At 48.7% G+C, this 23049-nt stretch overlaps 1 protein-coding gene across 9 annotated transcripts in view; it reads right to left on the bottom strand.

Annotated features, from left to right (window-relative positions):
* The window catches only part of FERMT2 (FERM domain containing kindlin 2), a 188661-nt gene extending 169893 nt beyond the window's left edge, over positions 1 to 18768 (bottom strand). For 5 of the 9 annotated variants that reach the window (XM_078781147.1, XM_078781152.1, XM_078781157.1 and 2 more), the window contains exon 1: positions 15029 to 15051. In XM_078781147.1, coding sequence (XP_078637273.1) covers positions 15029 to 15036 — 8 coding nt within the window. In that variant the 5' untranslated portion in view covers positions 15037 to 15051. Of the gene's footprint in view, positions 1 to 15028; positions 15052 to 18636 lie in introns of those variants that run through there. The other 4 variants (XM_078781170.1, XM_078781173.1, XM_078781179.1 and 1 more) reach the window with 2 other exon arrangements.
* Positions 18769 to 23049: the final 4281 nt, after the last annotated feature.

Genomic DNA, 23049 nt, shown 5'->3' with positions numbered 1-23049 from the left:
ACACAGCAATCACTGACACCACTGCACAGTGAGCACAACCCAACAATCACTGATACCACTGCACTGTGAGCACAACACAGCAATCACTGATACCACTGCACTGTGAGCACAACTCACTGACACCACGAGCGCAACTCAGCAATCACTGATACCACTACACTGTGAGCACAACTCAGCAATCACTGATACCACTGCACTGTGAGCATAACACAGCAATCACTGATACCACTACACTGTGAGCAGAACCCAGCAATCACTGAAACCACTGCACTGTGAGCACAACACAGTAATCACTGATACAACTACACTGTGAGCACAACACAGCAATCACTGATACCACTACACTGTGAGCACAACACAGCAATCACTGACACCACTACACTGTGAGCACAACACAGCAATCACTGATACCACTACACTGTGAGCACAACACAGCAATCACTGATACCACTACACTGTGAGCACAACACAGCAATCACTGATACCACTGCACTGTGAGCACAACCCAGCAATCACTGATACCACTGCACTGTGAGCACAACCCAGCAATCACTGACTCCACTGCACTGTGAGCACAACTCAGCAATCACTGATACCACTGCACTGTGAGCACAACCCAGCAATCATGATACAATTGCACTGTGAGCACAACCCAGCAATCACTGACACCACTGCACTGTGAGCACAACTCAGAAATCACTGATACCACTGCACTGTGAGCACAACACAGCAATCACTGATACCACTACACTGTGAGCACAACTCAGCAATCACTGATACCACTGCACTGTGAGCACAACACAGCAATCAATGATACCATTGCACTGTGAGCACAACCCAGCAATCACTGACACCACTGCACTGTGAGCACAACTCAGCAATCACTGACACCACTGCACTGTGAGCATAACACAGCAATCACTGATACCATTGCACTGTGAGCACAACCCAGCAATCACTGACACCACTGCACTGTGAGCACAACTCAGCAATCACTGATACCACTGCACTGTGAGCACAACACAGCAATCACTGATACCACTACACTGTGAGGACAACCCAGCAATCACTGATACCACTGCACTGTGAGCACAACACAGCAATCACTGATATCACTACACTGTGAGCACAACTCACTGACACCACAAGCACAACTCAGCAATCACTGATACCACTACAGTGTGAGCACAACACAGCAATCACTGATACCACTACACTGTGAGCACAACACAGCAATCACTGATACCACTACACTGTGAGCACAACACAGCAATCACTGATACCACTACACTGTGAGCACAACACAGCAATCACTGATACCACTACACTGTGAGCACAACACAGCAATCACTGATACCACTGCACTGTGAGCACAACCCAGCAATCACTGATACCATTGCACTGTGAGCACAACCCAGCAATCACTGATACCACTACACTGTGAGCACAACACAGCAATCACTGATACCACTACACTGTGAGCACAACACAGCAATCACTGATACCACTACACTGTGAGCACAACACAGCAATCACTGATACCACTACACTGTGGGCACAACACAGCAATCACTGATACCACTACACTGTGAGCACAACACAGCAATCACTGATACAACTACACTGTGAGCACAACACAGCAATCACTGATACCACTGCACTGTGAGCACAACACAGCAATCACTGATACCAGTGCACTGTGAGCACAACCCAGCAATCACTGATACCACCGCACTGTGAGCACAACCCAGCAATCACTGATACCACTGCACTGTGAGCACAACCCAATAATCACTGATACCACTACACTGTGAGCACAACCCAGTAATCACTGATACCACTACACTGTGAGCACAACCCAGTAATCACTGATACCACTGCACTGTGAGCACAACCCAGTAATCACTGATACCACTGCACTGTGAGCACAACTCAGCAATCACTGATACCACTACACTGTGAGCACAACCCAGCAATCACTGATACCACTGCACGGTGAGCACAACTCAGCAATCACTGATACCACTGCACGGTGAGCACAACTCAGCAATCACTGATACCACTGCACTGTGAGCACAACTCAGCAATCACTGATATCACTACACTGTGAGCACAACTCAGCAATCACTGATACCACTACACTGAGCACAACTCAGCAATCACTGATACCACTGCACTGTGAGCACAACTGAGCAATCACTGATGCCACAACACTGTGAGCACATCTCAGAATTCACTGATACCACTGCACTGTGAGCACAACTGAGCAATCACTGATCCCACTGCACTGTGAGCACAACACAGCAATCACTGATACCACTGCACTGTCAGAACAACAAAGCAATCACTGATACCACTGCACTGTGAGCACAACCCAGCAATCACTGATACCACTGCACTGTGAGCACAACCCAGCAATCACTGATACCACTACACAGTGAGCACAACTCAGCAATCACTGATACTACTGCACTGTGAGCACAACCTAGCAATCACTGATACCACTACACAGTGAGCACAACCCAGCAATCACTGATACCACTGCACTGTGAGCACAACTCAGCAATCACTGATACCACTGCACTGTGAGCACAACCCAGCAATCACTGATACCACTGCACTGTGAGCACAACTCAGCAATCACTGATACCACTGCACTGTGAGCACAACCCAGCAATCACTGATACCACTGCACTGTGAGCACAACTGAGCAATCACTGATACCACTGCACTGTGAGCACAACTCAGCAATCACTGAAACCACTGCACTGTGAGCACAACCCAGCAATCACTGATACCACTGCACGGTGAGCACAACCCAACAATCACTGATACCACTGCACTGTGAGCACAACTGATCAATCACTGATACCACTGCACTGTGAGCACAACTGAGCAATCACTGATACCACTGCACTGTGAGCACAACTCAGCAATCACTGATACCACTGCACTGTGAGCACAACCTAGCAATCACTGATACCACTGCACTGTGAGCACAACTCAGCAATCACTGATACCACTACACTGTGAGCACAACCCAGCAATCACTGATACCACTGCACTGTGAGCACAACTGAGCAATCACTGTTTCCACGACACTGTGAGCACAACCCAGCAATCACAGATACCACTGCACTGTGAGCACAACCCAGCAATCACTGATACCACTGCACTGTGACCACAACCCAGCAATCACTGATACCACTGCAATGTGAGCACAACACAGCAATCACTGATACCACTGCACTGTGAGCACAACTCAGCAATCACTGATACCACTACACTGTGAGCACAACCCAGCAATCACTGAAACCACTGCACTGTGAGCACAACCCAGCAATCACTGATACCACTGCACGGTGAGCACAACCCAGCAATCACTGAAACCACTGCACTGTGAGCACAACCCAGCAATCACTGATACCACTACACTGTGAGCACAACTCAGCAATCACTGAAACCGTTGCACTGTGAGCACAACCCAGAAATCACTGATACCACTGCACGGTGAGCACAACCCAGCAATCACTGATACCACTGCACTGTGAGCACAACTGAGCAATCACTGATACCACTGCACTGTGAGCACAACTGAGCAATCACTGATACCACTACACTGTGAGCACAACACAGCAATCACTGATACCACTACACTGTGAGCACAACACAGCAATCACTGATACCACCACACTGTGAGCACAACACAGCAATCACTGATACCACTACACTGTGAGCACAACACAGCAATCACTGACACCACTGCACAGTGAGCACAACCCAACAATCACAGATACCACTGCACTGTGAGCACAACACAGCAATCACTGATACCACTGCACTGTGAGCACAACTCACTGACACCACGAGCGCAACTCAGCAATCACTGATACCACTACACTGTGAGCACAACTCAGCAATCACTGATACCACTGCACTGTGAGCATAACACAGCAATCACTGATACCACTACACTGTGAGCAGAACCCAGCAATCACTGAAACCACTGCACTGTGAGCACAACACAGTAATCACTGATACAACTACACTGTGAGCACAACACAGCAATCACTGATACCACTACACTGTGAGCACAACACAGCAATCACTGATACCACTACACTGTGAGCACAACACAGCAATCACTGATACCACTACACTGTGAGCACAACACAGCAATCACTGATACCACTGCACTGTGAGCACAACCCAGCAATCACTGATACCACTGCACTGTGAGCACAACCCAGCAATCACTGACTCCACTGCACTGTGAGCACAACTCAGCAATCACTGATACCACTGCACTGTGAGCACAACCCAGCAATCACTGATACAATTGCACTGTGAGCACAACCCAGCAATCACTGACACCACTGCACTGTGAGCACAACTCAGCAATCACTGATACCACTGCACTGTGAGCACAACACAGCAATCACTGATACCACTACACTGTGAGCACAACACAGCAATCAATGATACCATTGCACTGTGAGCACAACCCAGCAATCACTGACACCACTGCACTGTGAGCACAACTCAGCAATCACTGATACCACTGCACTGTGAGCACAATCCAGCAATCACTGATACAACTGCACTGTGAGCACAACCCAGCAATCACCGACTCCACTGCACTGTGAGCACAACACAGCAATCACTGATACCATTGCACTGTGGGCACAACCCAGCAATCACTGACACCACTGCACTGTGAGCACAACTCAGCAATCACTGATACCACTGCACTGTGAGCACAACACAGCAATCACTGATACCACTACACTGTGAGCACAACCCAGCAATCACTGATACCACTGCACTGTGAGCACAACACAGCAATCACTGATATCACTACACTGTGAGCACAACTCACTGACACCACGAGCACAACACAGCAATCACTGATACCACTGCACTGTGAGCACAACCCAACAATCACTGATACCACTGCACTGTGAGCACAACCCAGCAATCACTGACACCACTGCACTGTGAGCACAACACAGCAATCACTGATACCATTGCATTGTGAGAACAACCCAGCAATCACTGATACCACTGCACTGTGAGCACAACCCAGCAATCACTGATACCATTGCACTGTGAGCACAACCCAGCAATCACTGACACCACTGCACTGTGAGCACAACCCACCAATCACTGACACCACTGCACTGTGAGCACAACACAGCAATCACTGACACCACTGCACTGTGAGCACAACTCAGCAATCACTGATACCACTGCACTGTGAGCACAACACAGCAATCACTGATACCACTACACTGTGAGCACAACCCAGCAATCACTGATACCACTGCACTGTGAGCACAACACAGCAATCACTGATATCACTACACTGTGAGCACAACTCTGACACCACGAGCACAACTCAGCAATCACTGATACCACTACACTGTGAGCACAACACAGCAATCACTGATACCACTACACTGTGAGCACAACACAGCAATCACTGATACCACTACACTGTGAGCACAACACAGCAATCACTGATACCACTACACTGTGAGCACAACACAGCAATCACTGATACCACTGCACTGTGAGCACAACCCAGCAATCACTGACACCACTGCACTGTGAGCACAACCCAGCAATCACTGATACCACTGCACTGTGACCACAACCCAGCAATCACTGATACCACTGCACTGTGAGCACAACACAGCAATCACTGATACCACTGCACTGTGAGCACAACTCAGCAATCACTGATACCACTACACTGTGAGCACAACCCAGCAATCACTGAAACCACTGCACTGTGAGCACAACCCAGCAATCACTGATACCACTGCACGGTGAGCACAACCCAGCAATCACTGAAACCACTGCACTGTGAGCACAACCCAGCAATCATTGATACCACTACACTGTGAGCACAACTCAGCAATCACTGAAACCGCTGCACTGTGAGCACAACCACCCAGAAATCACTGATACCACTGCACGGTGAGCACAACCCAGCAATCACTGATACCACTGCACTGTGAGCACAACTGAGCAATCACTGATACCACTGCACTGTGAGCACAACTGAGCAATCACTGATACCACTGCACTGTGAGCACAACTCAGCAATCACTGATACCACTGCACTGTGAGCACAACTCAGCAATCACTGATACCATTACACTGTGAGCACAACCCAGCAATCACTGATACCACTGCACTGTGAGCACAACTGAGCAGTCACTGTTTCCACTACACTGTGAGCACAACCCAGCAATCACAGATACCACTGCACTGTGAGCACAACCCAGCAATCACTGATACCACTGCACTGTGAGCACAACCCAGCAATCACTGATACCACTGCACTGTGAGCACAACCCAGCAATCACTGATACCACCGCACTGTGAGCACAACTGAGCAATCACTGATACCACTGCACTGTGAGCACAACACAGCGATCACTGATACCACTGCACTGTGAGCACAACTGAGCAATCACTGATACCACAGCACTGTGAGCACAACCCAGCAATCACTGATACCACTGCACTGTGAGCACAACTGAGCAATCACTGATACCACTGCACTGTGAGCACAACCCAGCAATCACTGATACAACTGCACTGTGAGCACAACCCAGCAATCACTGATACCACTGCACTGTGAGCACAACCAGCAATCACTGATACCACTACACTGTGAGCACAACACAGCAATCACTGATACCACTACACTGTGAGCACAACACAGCAATCACAGATACCACTGCACTGTGAGCACAACCCAGCAATCACTGATACCACTGCACTGTGAGCACAACTGAGCAATCACTGATACCACTACACTGTGAGCACAACCCAGCAATCACAGATACCACCGCACTGTGAGCACAACCAGCAATCACTGATACCACTACACTGTGAGCACAACACAGCAATCACTGATACCACTACACTGTGAGCACAACCCAGCAATCACTGATACCACTACACTGTGAGCACAACACAACAATCACTGATACCACTACACTGTGAGCACAACACAGCAATCACTGATACCACTACACTGTGAGCACAACACAGCAATCACTGATACCACTACACTGTGAGCACAACACAGCAATCACTGATACCACTACACTGTGAGCACAACCCAGCAATCACTGATACCACTACACTGTGAGCACAACACAGCAATCACTGACACCACTGCACAGTGAGCACAACCCAACAATCACTGATACCACTGCACTGTGAGCACAACACAGCAATCACTGATACCACTGCACTGTGAGCACAACTCACTGACACCACGAGCGCAACTCAGCAATCACTGATACCACTACACTGTGAGCACAACTCAGCAATCACTGATACCACTGCACTGTGAGCATAACACAGCAATCACTGATACCACTACACTGTGAGCAGAACCCAGCAATCACTGATACCACTGCACTGTGAGCACAACACAGCAATCACTGATACAACTACACTGTGAGCACAACACAGCAATCACTGATACCACTACACTGTGAGCACAACACAGCAATCACTGATACCACTACACTGTGAGCACAACACAGCAATCACTGATACCACTACACTGTGAGCACAACACAGCAATCACTGATACCACTACACTGTGAGCACAACACACCAATCACTGATACAACTACACTGTGAGCACAACACAGCAATCACTGATACCACTGCACTGTGAGCACAACCCAGCAATCACTGACTCCACTGCACTGTGAGCACAACTCAGCAATCACTGATACCACTGCACTGTGAGCACAACCCAGCAATCACTGATACAATTGCACTGTGAGCACAACCCAGCAATCACTGACACCACTGCACTGTGAGCACAACTCAGCAATCACTGATACCACTGCACTGTGAGCACAACACAGCAATCACTGATACCACTACACTGTGAGCACAACCCAGCAATCACTGATACCACTGCACTGTGAGCACAACACAGCAATCACTGACACCACTGCACTGTGAGCACAACACAGCAATCACTGATACCACTGCACGGTGAGCACAACCCAGCAATCACTGAAACCACTGCACTGTGAGCACAACCCAGCAATCACTGATACCACTACACTGTGAGCACAACTCAGCAATCACTGAAACCGTTGCACTGTGAGCACAACCCAGAAATCACTGATACCACTGCATGGTGAGCACAACCCAGCAATCACTGATACCACTGCACTGTGAGCACAACTGAGCAATCACTGATACCACTGCACTGTGAGCACAACTGAGCAATCACTGATACCACTGCACTGTGAGCACAACTGAGCAATCACTGATACCACTACACTGTGAGCACAACACAGCAATCACTGATACCACTACACTGTGAGCACAACACAGCAATCACTGACACCACTGCACAGTGAGCACAACCCAACAATCACAGATACCACTGCACTGTGAGCACAACACAGCAATCACTGATACCACTGCACTGTGAGCACAACTCACTGACACCACGAGCGCAACTCAGCAATCACTGATACCACTACACTGTGAGCACAACTCAGCAATCACTGATACCACTGCACTGTGAGCATAACACAGCAATCACTGATACCACTACACTGTGAGCAGAACCCAGCAATCACTGAAACCACTGCACTGTGAGCACAACACAGTAATCACTGATACAACTACACTGTGAGCACAACACAGCAATCACTGATACCACTACACTGTGAGCACAACACAGCAATCACTGATACCACTACACTGTGAGCACAACACAGCAATCACTGATACCACTACACTGTGAGCACAACACAGCAATCACTGATACCACTGCACTGTGAGCACAACCCAGCAATCACTGATACCACTGCACTGTGAGCACAACCCAGCAATCACTGACTCCACTGCACTGTGAGCACAACTCAGCAATCACTGATACCACTGCACTGTGAGCACAACCCAGCAATCACTGATACAATTGCACTGTGAGCACAACCCAGCAATCACTGACACCACTGCACTGTGAGCACAACTCAGCAATCACTGATACCACTGCACTGTGAGCACAACACAGCAATCACTGATACCACTACACTGTGAGCACAACCCAGCAATCACTGATACCACTGCACTGTGAGCACAACACAGCAATCAATGATACCATTGCACTGTGAGCACAACCCAGCAATCACTGACACCACTGCACTGTGAGCACAACTCAGCAATCACTGATACCACTGCACTGTGAGCACAATCCAGCAATCACTGATACAACTGCACTGTGAGCACAACCCAGCAATCACCGACTCCACTGCACTGTGAGCACAACACAGCAATCACTGATACCATTGCACTGTGGGCACAACCCAGCAATCACTGACACCACTGCACTGTGAGCACAACTCAGCAATCACTGATACCACTGCACTGTGAGCACAACACAGCAATCACTGATACCACTACACTGTGAGCACAACCCAGCAATCACTGATACCACTGCACTGTGAGCACAACACAGCAATCACTGATATCACTACACTGTGAGCACAACTCACTGACACCACGAGCACAACACAGCAATCACTGATACCACTGCACTGTGAGCACAACCCAACAATCACTGATACCACTGCACTGTGAGCACAACCCAGCAATCACTGACACCACTGCACTGTGAGCACAACACAGCAATCACTGATACCATTGCATTGTGAGTACAACCCAGCAATCACTGATACCACTGCACTGTGAGCACAACCCAGCAATCACTGATACCATTGCACTGTGAGCACAACCCAGCAATCACTGACACCACTGCACTGTGAGCACAACCCAGCAATCACTGACACCACTGCACTGTGAGCACAACACAGCAATCACTGACACCACTGCACCGTGAGCACAACTCAGCAATCACTGATACCACTGCACTGTGAGCACAACACAGCAATCACTGATACCACTACACTGTGAGCACAACCCAGCAATCACTGATACCACTGCACTGTGAGCACAACACAGCAATCACTGATATCACTACACTGTGAGCACAACTCTGACACCACGAGCACAACTCAGCAATCACTGATACCACTACACTGTGAGCACAACACAGCAATCACTGATACCACTACACTGTGAGCACAACACAGCAATCACTGATATCACTACACTGTGAGCACAACACAGCAATCACTGATACCACTACACTGTGAGCACAACACAGCAATCACTGATACCACTGCACTGTGAGCACAACCCAGCAATCACTGACACCACTGCACTGTGAGCACAACCCAGCAATCACTGATACCACTGCACTGTGACCACAACCCAGCAATCACTGATACCACTGCACTGTGAGCACAACACAGCAATCACTGATACCACTGCACTGTGAGCACAACTCAGCAATCACTGATACCACTACACTGTGAGCACAACCCAGCAATCACTGAAACCACTGCACTGTGAGCACAACCCAGCAATCACTGATACCACTGCACGGTGAGCACAACCCAGCAATCACTGAAACCACTGCACTGTGAGCACAACCCAGCAATCATTGATACCACTACACTGTGAGCACAACTCAGCAATCACTGAAACCGCTGCACTGTGAGCACAACCACCCAGAAATCAATGATACCACTGCACGGTGAGCACAACCCAGCAATCACTGATACCACTGCACTGTGAGCACAACTGAGCAATCACTGATACCACTGCACTGTGAGCACAACTGAGCAATCACTGATACCACTGCACTGTGAGCACAACTCAGCAATCACTGATACCACTGCACTGTGAGCACAACCTAGCAATCACTGATACCACTGCACTGTGAGCACAACTCAGCAATCACTGATACCATTACACTGTGAGCACAACCCAGCAATCACTGATACCACTGCACTGTGAGCACAACTGAGCAGTCACTGTTTCCACTACACTGTGAGCACAACCCAGCAATCACAGATACCACTGCACTGTGAGCACAACCCAGCAATCACTGATACCACTGCACTGTGAGCACAACCCAGCAATCACTGATACCACTGCACTGTGAGCACAACCCAGCAATCACTGATACCACCGCACTGTGAGCACAACTGAGAAATCACTGATACCACTGCACTGTGAGCACAACACAGCGATCACTGATACCACTGCACTGTGAGCACAACTGAGCAATCACTGATACCACAGCACTGTGAGCACAACCCAGCAATCACTGATACCACTGCACTGTGAGCACAACTGAGCAATCACTGATACCACTGCACTGTGAGCACAACCCAGCAATCACTGATACCACTGCACTGTGAGCACAACCCAGCAATCACTGATACCACTGCACTGTGAGCACAACCAGCAATCACTGATACCACTACACTGTGAGCACAACACAGCAATCACTGATACCACTACACTGTGAGCACAACACAGCAATCACTGATACCACTACACTGTGAGCACAACACAGCAATCACTGATACCACTACACTGTGAGCACAACACAGCAATCACTGATACCACTACACTGTGAGCACAACCCAGCAATCACTGATACCACTACACTGTGAGCACAACACAGCAATCACTGACACCACTGCACAGTGAGCACAACCCAACAATCACTGATACCACTGCACTGTGAGCACAACACAGCAATCACTGATACCACTGCACTGTGAGCACAACTCACTGACACCACGAGCGCAACTCAGCAATCACTGATACCACTACACTGTGAGCACAACTCAGCAATCACTGATACCACTGCACTGTGAGCATAACACAGCAATCACTGATACCACTACACTGTGAGCAGAACCCAGCAATCACTGATACCACTGCACTGTGAGCACAACACAGCAATCACTGATACAACTACACTGTGAGCACAACACAGCAATCACTGATACCACTACACTGTGAGCACAACACAGCAATCACTGATACCACTACACTGTGAGCACAACACAGCAATCACTGATACCACTACACTGTGAGCACAACACAGCAATCACTGATACCACTACACTGTGAGCACAACACACCAATCACTGATACAACTACACTGTGAGCACAACACAGCAATCACTGATACCACTGCACTGTGAGCACAACCCAGCAATCACTGACTCCACTGCACTGTGAGCACAACTCAGCAATCACTGATACCACTGCACTGTGAGCACAACCCAGCAATCACTGATACAATTGCACTGTGAGCACAACCCAGCAATCACTGACACCACTGCACTGTGAGCACAACTCAGCAATCACTGATACCACTGCACTGTGAGCACAACACAGCAATCACTGATACCACTACACTGTGAGCACAACCCAGCAATCACTGATACCACTGCACTGTGAGCACAACACAGCAATCACTGACACCACTGCACTGTGAGCACAACACAGCAATCACTGATACCATTGCACTGTGAGCACAACCCAGCAATCACTGACACCACTGCACTGTGAGCACAACTCAGCAATCGCTGACACCACTGCACTGTGAGCACAACACAGCAATCACTGATACCATTGCACTGTGAGCACAACCCAGCAATCACTGACACCACTGCACTGTGAGCACAACTCAGCAATCACTGATACCACTGCACTGTGAGCACAACACAGCAATCACTGATACCACTACACTGTGAGCACAACCCAGCAATCACTGATACCACTGCACTGTGAGCACAACACAGCAATCACTGATATCACTACACTGTGAGCACAACTCACTGACACCACAAGCACAACTCAGCAATCACTGATACCACTACAGTGTGAGCACAACACAGCAATCACTGATACCACTACACTGTGAGCACAACACAGCAATCACTGATACCACTACACTGTGAGCACAACACAGCAATCACTGATACCACTACACTGTGAGCACAACACAGCAATCACTGATACCACTACACTGTGAGCACAACACAGCAATCACTGATACCACTGCACTGTGAGCACAACCCAGCAATCACTGACACCACTGCACTGTGAGCACAACACAGCAATCACTGATACCATTGCACTGTGAGCACAACCCAGCAATCACTGATACCACTACACTGTGAGCACAACCCAGCAATCACTGATACCACTACACTGTGAGCACAACACAGCAATCACTGATACCACTACACTGTGAGCACAACACAGCAATCACTGATACCACTACACTGTGAGCACAACACAGCAATCACTGATACCACTACACTGTGAGCACAACACAGCAATCACTGATACCACTACACTGTGAGCACAACACAGCAATCACTAATACAACTACACTGTGAGCACAACACAGCAATCACTGATACCACTGCACTGTGAGCACAACACAGCAATCACTGATACCACTACACTGTGAGCACAACACAGCAATCACTGATACCACTGCACTGTGAGCACAATCCAGCAATCACTGATACAACTGCACTGTGAGCACAACCCAGCAATCACTGACTCCACTGCACTGTGAGCACAACACAGCAATCACTGATACCATTGCACTGTGGGCACAACACAGCAATCACTGATACCACTGCACTGTGAGCACAACACAGCAATCACTGATACCACTACACTGTGAGCACAACACAGCAATCACTGATACCACTGCACTGTGAGCACAATCCAGCAATCACTGATACAACTGCACTGTGAGCACAACTCAGCAATCACTGATACCACTGCACTGTGAGCACAACACAGCAATCACTGATACCACTACACTGTGAGCACAACCCAGCAATCACTGATACCACTGCACTGTGAGCACAACACAGCAATCACTGATATCACTACACTGTGAGCACAACTCACTGACACCACGAGCACAACACAGCAATCACTGATACCACTGCACTGTGAGCACAACCCAACAATCACTGACACCACTGCACTGTGAGCACAACCCAGCAATCACTGATACCACTGCACTGTGAGCACAACCCAGCAATCACTGATACCACTGCACTGTGAGCACAACCCAGCAATCACTGATACCACTGCACTGTGAGCACAACACAGCAATCACTGATACCACTGCACTGTGAGCACAAGTCACTGACACCACGAGCACAACTCAGCAATCACTGATACCACTACACTGTGAGCACAACCCAGCAATCAATGATACCACTACACTGTGAGCACAACACAGCAATCACTGATACCACTACACTGTGAGCACAACACAGCAATCACTGATACCACTACACTGTGAGCACAACACAGCAATCACTGATACCACTACACTGTGAGCACAACCCAGCAATCACTGATTCCACTACACTGTGAGCACAACACAGCAATCACTGATACCACTACACTGTGAGCACAACACAGCAATCACTGATACCACTACACTGTGAGCACAACACAGCAATCACTGATATCACTACACTGTGAGCACAACTCACTGACACCACGAGCACAACTCAGCAATCACTGTGACATCAGCACATTGAACACTGACCATTTTCATATGTTTCAATAATCAATGGATAATAATCAAATCAAATCCATAATCCATAATCCATAATCAAATCCTCCATAATCAAAGTCAAATGAAATGCCTAAAAACCCTGAAATCTGTGACTTTGACAGAATTTGACACAATAAATGTTATAACAACTCATTCCTAATGTAACAACTCTTTGACAAACTGTGCATCTTTATTCCACAACAGTGTTGACACAATGAGCACATCGGGGGTACATTTAGGGGAGAGAGAGGTCTGTGGAGGAGGGTGGGGGGCATTGAGAACAAATGATCATCACACACACAAAAGTGAGAGTCAATGCATATTTCTTACTATTCTGATGAATGTTGGACAACCACACAATGAAGCAATCTTAATCTACTGCAAGTGCAACTTGGCAATTGCTGACACCACAGCAATGCAAATCTGCAATTCGGACAACATTAATGGATGGGGAAAAATGAAAAATCGAAACTAGACCCCATAAATCAATGTTAATTAACATACCTGACCATAACAATGCCATCTGTGATGATAATACAATGAGACGATAAATGTGAGTGGAGTGCGCACAGGGGGAGGTGATGGGTGTCGAGCTCGGGGCCGAGGCACGGCGGGCATCGAGTGTGGACAGAGGCACAGCAGGTGTCGAGTGCAGGGCCGAGGCACGGCGGGCATCGAGTGTGGACAGAGGCACAGCAGGTGTCGAGTGCAGGGCCGAGGCACGGCGGGCATCGAGTGTGGACAGAGGCACAGCAGGTGTCGAGTGCAGGGCCGAGGCACGGCGGGCATCGAGTGTGGACAGAGGCACAGCAGGTGTCGAGTGCAGCCGCAGGGCCGAGGCACGGCGGGCATCGAGTGTGGACAGAGGCACAGCAGGCGACGAGTGTGGGGATGAAGCATGGCAGACGTCGATCGTGTGTACGAGGGGGCAGTGGGCATCGATCGGGGGGGGACAAGGCACGGTGGGCATCGATCGGGGGGACAAGGCGCGGTGGGCATCGATCGGGGGGGAAAGGCGCGGTGGGCATCGATCGGGGGGGAAAGGCGCGGTGGGCATCGATCGCGGGGACGAGGAGCAGCGGGTGTTGAGTCGAGGAATGGGAGGCATCAATCACATGGCTGTGGCGCAGTGGGTGTCGCGTGCAGAGCCATAACGAGGTGGGCATCACGTGTGGGGCAGAGGAGGAGCAGGCATTGGGCTTCTGTCCGAGGCGCATGGAGTGGCACACGCATGGCCGAGGTATGGTGGGCGTTGAGTGTGGGGCCGAAGCGTGGCAGGTGTCGCATGCAGTTAAAGGCAAGGCAGGCATTGTAAGCGGGGCCAAGGCGTGGGGGGGCTGAGTTGCAGGCAGCGTTGCAACAGGGCCAAGGCACAGTGGGCATTGCAAAGGTGCCGGCGGGCCAGAAATGTGGCAGGAGTCACGTGTGGGGCAAAGGCGCAGGGGGTGTTGTGTGCAGGGCCGAGGCGTGGAGGTGGGCGGGGCGAGACGCAACAGGCGGGGCAAGCGTATCGGGATGGGAACAGGTGTGTGCATGATGACCCGACTCCAAGGGGTAATGGTTGGAGTGTCTGCTCGGAGTCTGGAAGGTTGGTGGTTCAAATCCTGTCCAGGTCAAACCAAAGGCTTTAAAAATGGTACGTGCTGCTTCCTTGCTTGAAGCTTAGCATTAAAAAAGGATAGATAACAGACAATCCCCATAGGTTGGTATACCAAGGGAAGGAGGGAATTCCTCGCTGAGTGCGGTGAGAAAGGCGGCGACATCATTGTTGTGTCGCTTGCACCCAGAGTGCTCAAGGAAGTGATGGCACTTGCCCAAGCTCAGTGGCTGTTTTTGTCTCGTCTAACAGTTGTGTGTGTGTGTGTGTGTGTGTGTGTGTGTGTGTGTGTGTGTGTGTGTGTGTGTGTGTGTCAGCTCCACGACGAGCTTTAGATCATGTAAAAAAAAAAAACATCAATATTTCTCAGGATTGTGATGCATGATTGTCCCACAAAATAGAGAGCCTTTGTCAAAGAACCAAAGATCTTCAGGTCATTTTCAACCTGTAAAGAATAAACAAGCCGTTTTCAACCCCACCCCTCATGGCCCCTCACAAAAAGGTTTAAAAACATATTCAAGAAAGGCCACGTATGTGCGCCATTTGCTTGTGTTCGTAGCCATATTCGTAATTGGAACCACATGACAGCTGGAATGTTAACGGGCAGCTTCAGGGCTCAAGCCTGCAAGTCCTCTTTTTAAATATTACTCAGGCAGCATGTGCCAAAGTGGTAGAACTACCAAAAGGTGCATCACAACTACCACGTCAGAAGAGTGGCAGAACTGGACTATGCAAGCGTTTGGCATGTACACAGTCACCATGGCAATACTAATACATGGTACCTGCGGATCCCAAAACATTAACAGGCTCTGGGAATAAATCCATCCCAATATTTTTCCTTGCCCAAACCTTTTTTTTTTGTTTTTTTTTTGTGTACAGAGTCGAGGCTCGTGAAAGAGCTAACATTTATCAAACAAACAAATCAAACAAACAAAGTATATAAAAAGGGGAGTGGTCGACAAGATGGGGAGAGAAGGGGAGGAAGCACACAAAGACAACATTTGAGAGCAGGGACATCGGGAGATGTGAGGGAGAGGGCCTGGGGGGAGGCAGGATAGGTATAAAACGCAAGGACACCAAGGACTTCCAGGAAAGAAGTCAAAAGTCACCTCAAAAAAGTGGGTTTGGGGTGAAATTAGCAGGGGTAGAAAAGATCAAGGTTTTGGATTGGGGAAGATAAGAGATGGTGGTGAACAGCCGTTTTAAAGACCTGGAGGGAGGAGAGGGGTCGCACAAGATCTGCCTGCAACCCTCTTATGGTTAAACTGCCAAAATCAAGAATCTCTGCTCACCTTCACTCCTTCATTCCTCTTTTGTAAACTAGAACGGCACTCGGAGTCGGTAGAGAGCATACCTCGGCCAGGCTGAACCGTTTATGTTTTGTATCTCACCGATTGGTCAGATCTGATTCGGACCTGAACCAAAATCTAATCGGCTTGTTATTGTCACCTACCCAACTCTTCCACCAAGTTTTGTTGTGAGTGCTCCATAACTTTTTGAAATATCCTGCTATGTGTCGTTTTGGCCCGATCTCTCAATGGTGAAAAATTGTTTTAAATTTGTTTGAAGTTCGCGTATCTGGATTTGGATCTTCACCAAAATCGAATGAATTCGTCCTTGTCACACACCCAATTTGTCCACCAAAAGTGTCGTCCGAATCCGTCCACAACGTTTCGAGATATCCTGTTCACAAACCGCCAAGCAGACAGGGGTGAAAAAATGACCTCCATCCACCTTCGGGGAAGGTAACAAAGTAGGAGAAGGTGGTTGCTGGAAGGTAGTAAAAATATGACAGATGCATATACTTTGGGTTAAAATGATATGTCTGGATGTTCAATGGACCAGCAGACAACAGCAGACTTGAGTCAAATTCAGAAAGGTTTTAACTGGTTGAGAATGACACAAAGCTATGAAGCTGGGAACCATCATAACATCAAGTGTAGACCAAGTCCTCCAAAAAAAAACATAAATACTTTTGCAGATGTAAAATAAAAAGAAAAGTGGAAAAACAAATTGAATGCAAGTCTGAGCAATTTGAAGAATAAATATTAATGTGAATAAAGTTTCTCCAAAGACAACAACCCCAACGAGGAGCTGTGCGCGTGTACTGGGGTGGGGTTACGCTTGAGGATCGCGGGGAGTTAAGGGGTGGGGCCAAGGACAGACAACTGGAGAGGGCGGCCCGACCGACACGCCCACTCAGACCAGTGACCACGCAGTGATTTACCAAAACCGTTATCTGAACCCAGCACGAGAAACTTCAAGATGACTACGCCTGGGCAGGGTGTCCGTACGGGCTTTCTAAACTTATTTCGTATTTACGCTCGGGTTCAAAAACGGAACAATCCGGGATGGAGAAGGTCGGGAAACGGAGGGAGGGAAGGGGAGGAATGGAGCGATGGAGGGAAACCGGGGAGGAGGGGGGGGGGGGAGGACAGAAGCCGGTGATCGCTGATCTATAACGACCCTCGCTCGGGGTCTGATTGAATCGGAGGACCCGCAAAAGGAGTCTTACCTGATCGGTGCAGGGAGACTCGACCGAGGCCCTTGGGGTCCCGCGATAAACGCAGGGAAGAGAGGGAAAGGAAACAGATGGAGTCCGATGTTGGAGGCGTGACTCTATTGAGGCCACGCCTCATTCATGGCCGTGAACACGCCTACAAATCCCCCCAACTTCCCACCCCGTTAAGTACTTCGGTACTTCTCGATCTCTCGTACCGGAAAATGGCTAAACCTTCAACCAACAACCCTTATTTACCTATTTATACCGACTGTAACAGTCTTGGAATGATCACTATTTATGTTTTGATGGGATCCACCTTGCTGTCCTCCAAACAATGTTTTAATTAAAGGAAAAACGAAAATCACAAAAAAACAATCGTTGGAAAATACTGCATTTATTTTCTTTCAAAAAAGGTTGAAGGGCTAAGTGATAAAGGGCTGTGGGTCAACGAACTAACAGAGGTGCGGGGGTGAGAGCAGATAAGGGGGAAGGTCATTCACCTTAGAGTGACATATTACTGCCAATGAACCATGCCAACCTCACCACTCCAATTCCTACTCTACTGGTGCCAAGTGGTTCACTGTGTCCTCACATATCACTGCCAATGAACCATGCCAACCTCACCACTCCAATTCCTACTCGACTGGTGCCCAGCGGTTCACTGTGTCCTCACATATTACTGCCAATGAACCATGCCAACCTCACCACTCCAAATTCTACTCTACTGGTGCCAAGTGGTTCACTGTGTCCTCACATATCACTGCCAATGAACCATGCCAACCTCACCACTCCAATTCCTACTCGACTGGTGCCAAGTGGTCACTGTGTCCTCACATATTGCTGCCAACGAACCATGCCAACCTCACCACTCCAATTCCTACCCTACTGGTGCCAAGTGGTCCACTGTGTCCTCACATATTACTGCCAATGAACCACGCCAACCGCACCACTCCAATTCCTACTCTTCTGGTGCCATGGAGATCCACTATGTCCTCACATATCACTGCCAATGAACCATGCCAACCTCACCACTCCAATTCCTACTCGACTGGTGCCAAGTGGTCACTGTGTCCTCACATATTGCTGCCAATGAACCATGCCAACCTCACCACTCCAATTTCTACTCTACTGTTGCCATGGAGATCCACTATGTCCTCACATATCACTGCCAATGAACCATGCCAACCTCACCACTCCAATTCCTACTCTACTGGTGCCAAGTGGTTCACTGTGTCCTCACATATTGCTGCCAATGAACCATGCCAACCTCGCCACTCCAATTCCTACTCCACTGGTGGCAAGTGGTCCACTGTGTCCTCACATATTGCTGCCAATGAACCATGCCAACCTCGCCACTCCAATTCCTACTCTACTGGTGCCAAGTGGTCCAGTGTGTCCTCACATATCACTGCCAATCAACCATGCCGACCTCACCACTCCAATTCCTACTCTACTGGTGCCAAGTGGTTCACTGTGTCCTCACATATCACTGCCAATGAACCATGCCAACCTCACCACTCCAATTCCTACTCTACTGGTGCCAAGTGGTTCACTGTGTCCTCACATATTACTGCCAATGAACCATGCCAACCTCACCACTCCAAATTCTACTCTACTGGTGCCAAGTGGTTCACTGTGTCCTCACATATCACTGCCAATGAACCATGCCAACCTCACCACTCCAATTCCTACTCTACTGGTGCCAAGTGGTTCACTGTGTCCTCACATATCACTGCCAATGAACCATGCCAACCTCACCACTCCAATTCCTACTCTACTGGTGCCAAGTGGTTCACTGTGTCCTCACATATCACTGCCAATGAACCATGCCAACCTCACCACTCCAATTCCTACTCGACTGGTGCCAAGTGGTCACTGTGTCCTCACATATTGCTGCCAACGAACCATGCCAACCGCACCACTCCAATTCCTACTCTTCTGGTGCCATGGAGATCCACTGTGTCCTCACATATTGCTGCCAATGAACCATGCCAACCTCACCACTCCAATTTCTACTCTACTGTTGCCATGGAGATCCACTATGTCCTCACATATCACTGCCAATGAACCATGCCAACCTCACCACTCCAATTCCTACTCTACTGGTGCCAAGTGGTTCACTGTGTCCTCACATATTGCTGCCAATGAACCATGCCAACCTCGCCACTCCAATTCCTACTCCACTGGTGGCAAGTGGTCCACTGTGTCCTCACATATTGCTGCCAATGAACCATGCCAACCTCGCCACTCCAATTCCTACTCTACTGGTGCCAAGTGGTCCACTGTGTCCTCACATATCACTGCCAATCAACCATGCCGACCTCACCACTCCAATTCCTACTCTACTGTTGCAAAGTGGTCCACTGTGTCCTCACATATTACTGCCAATGAACCATGCCAACCTCGCCACTCCAATTCCTACTCGACTGGTGCCATGGAGATCCACTGTGTCCTCACATATTGCTACCAATGAACCATGCCAACCTCACCACTCCAATTCCTACCCTACTGGTGCCAAGTGGTCCACTGTGTCCTCACATATTACTGCCAATGAACCATGCCAACCTCGCCACTCCAATTCCTACTCTACTGGTGCCATGGAGATCCACTGTGTCCTCACATATCACTGCCAATGAACCACGCCAAAGGCACCACTCCAATTCCTACTCTACTGGTGCCATGGAGATCCACTGTGACCTCACATATCACTGGCAATGAACCATGCCAACCTCGCCACTCCAATTCCTACTCTACTGGTGCCAAGTGGTCCACTGTGTCCTCACATATTGCTGCAAATGAACCATGCCAACCTCGCCAATCCAATTCCTACTCTACTGGTGCCAAGTGGTCCACTGTGTCCTCACATATTGCTGCAAATGACCATGCCAACCTCGCCACTCCAATTCCTACTCCACTGGTGCCAAGTGGTCCACTGTGTCCTCACATATCACTGCCAATGAACCATGCCAACCTCGCCAATCCAATTCCTACTCTACTGGTGCCAAGTGGTCCACTGTGTCCTCACATATTGCTGCAAATGACCATGCCAACCTCGCCACTCCAATTCATACTCCACTGGTGCCAAGTGGTCCACTGTGTCCTCATATATCACTGCCAATGAACCATGCCAACCTCACCATTCCAATTCTTGCAATAATGGTGCCAAGTGGTCCACTATATCCTCACATATTGCTGCGAATGAACCATGCCAACTGCACCACTCTAATTCCTACTCCACTGGTGCCAGGTGGTCCACTGTGTCCTCACATATTGCTGCCAATGAACCATGCCAACCTCACCATTCCAATTCTTGCACTACTGGTGCCATGGAGATCCACTGTGTCCTCACATATTGCTGCCAATGAACCATGCCAACTGCACCACTCCAATTCCTACTCCACTGGTGCCAGGTGGTCCACTGTGTCCTCACATATTGCTGCCAATGAACCATGCCAACCTCACCATTCCAATTCTTGCACTACTGGTACCATGGAGGTCCGTTGTGTCCTCACATATTGCTGCCAATGAACCATGCCAACCTCACCATTCCAATTCTTGCACTACTGGTACCATGGAGGTCCGTTGTGTCCTCACAAATGTGGGGATATCATTGTTTTGAAATTAAGAAGGAGTTACCAACTTTGGCAAACCACCGAGGGTATTCGGTATTCCATAATGTAACGATGCCAGATTGGCAGCACGAACGCTCTGTTCTAAGGTTCTAACTTCCATGTCTACACTGCAACTGCTACACCAACACCAGACGTGTGACCAATCTTTACCTGCCCACCGAAGGTTAAGATGGAGGTTATGTTTTTACCCCTTTCGGTTTGTCTGTCTTTCTTTGAGCAGGATATTTCAAAAAGTTGTGGACGGATTTGGACGAAATTTGGTGGACAGGTTGGGTGTGTGACAAGGACGAAATGATTCGATGTTGATGAAGATCCGGATCCAGATCTACCCTATCAGTGGGATACAAAACATTACCTGTCCCGCATGGCTGAGGTATGCACTATAACGTGTGTCGTTCTAGTTCATGCTTGCTGTACTTGCTGTTTCTATCCCAGACTCAAAATACTTTTCTTGCCTCACAAAGGTAATTCTGGTGACCGATACACGGAGATTTATTTTCTCAATAATAAAGTTTTCGACATGTTATCTTGAAAGAAAATTTTCATGAAAATGTTATGTTTCACAAGAACAAATATTCCTACAGGTCGCACAAGATCTGCCAGCAACCCTCTTCTGGCTAAATTGCCAAAATCAAGACTCTCTGCTCACCTTCACTCCTTCATTCCTCTTTTCTCCCGCCTCTGGAACAAACTCCCTCACTCCCTTCAATCCCACTCCTCCCTCCAGGTCTTCAAAACAGCTGTTCACCACCATCTCTTGTCTTCCCCCATCCAAAACCTTGATCTTTTCTAC

The sequence above is a fragment of the Myxine glutinosa genome, chromosome 1 (genome assembly GCF_964187855.1).
Source record: "Myxine glutinosa chromosome 1, kmMyxGlut1.1, whole genome shotgun sequence".
Taxonomy (NCBI): domain Eukaryota; kingdom Metazoa; phylum Chordata; class Myxini; order Myxiniformes; family Myxinidae; genus Myxine; species Myxine glutinosa.
The sequence above is the reverse complement of the archived record's forward strand: the minus strand, read 5'-3'. Positions and strand labels throughout refer to the sequence as shown.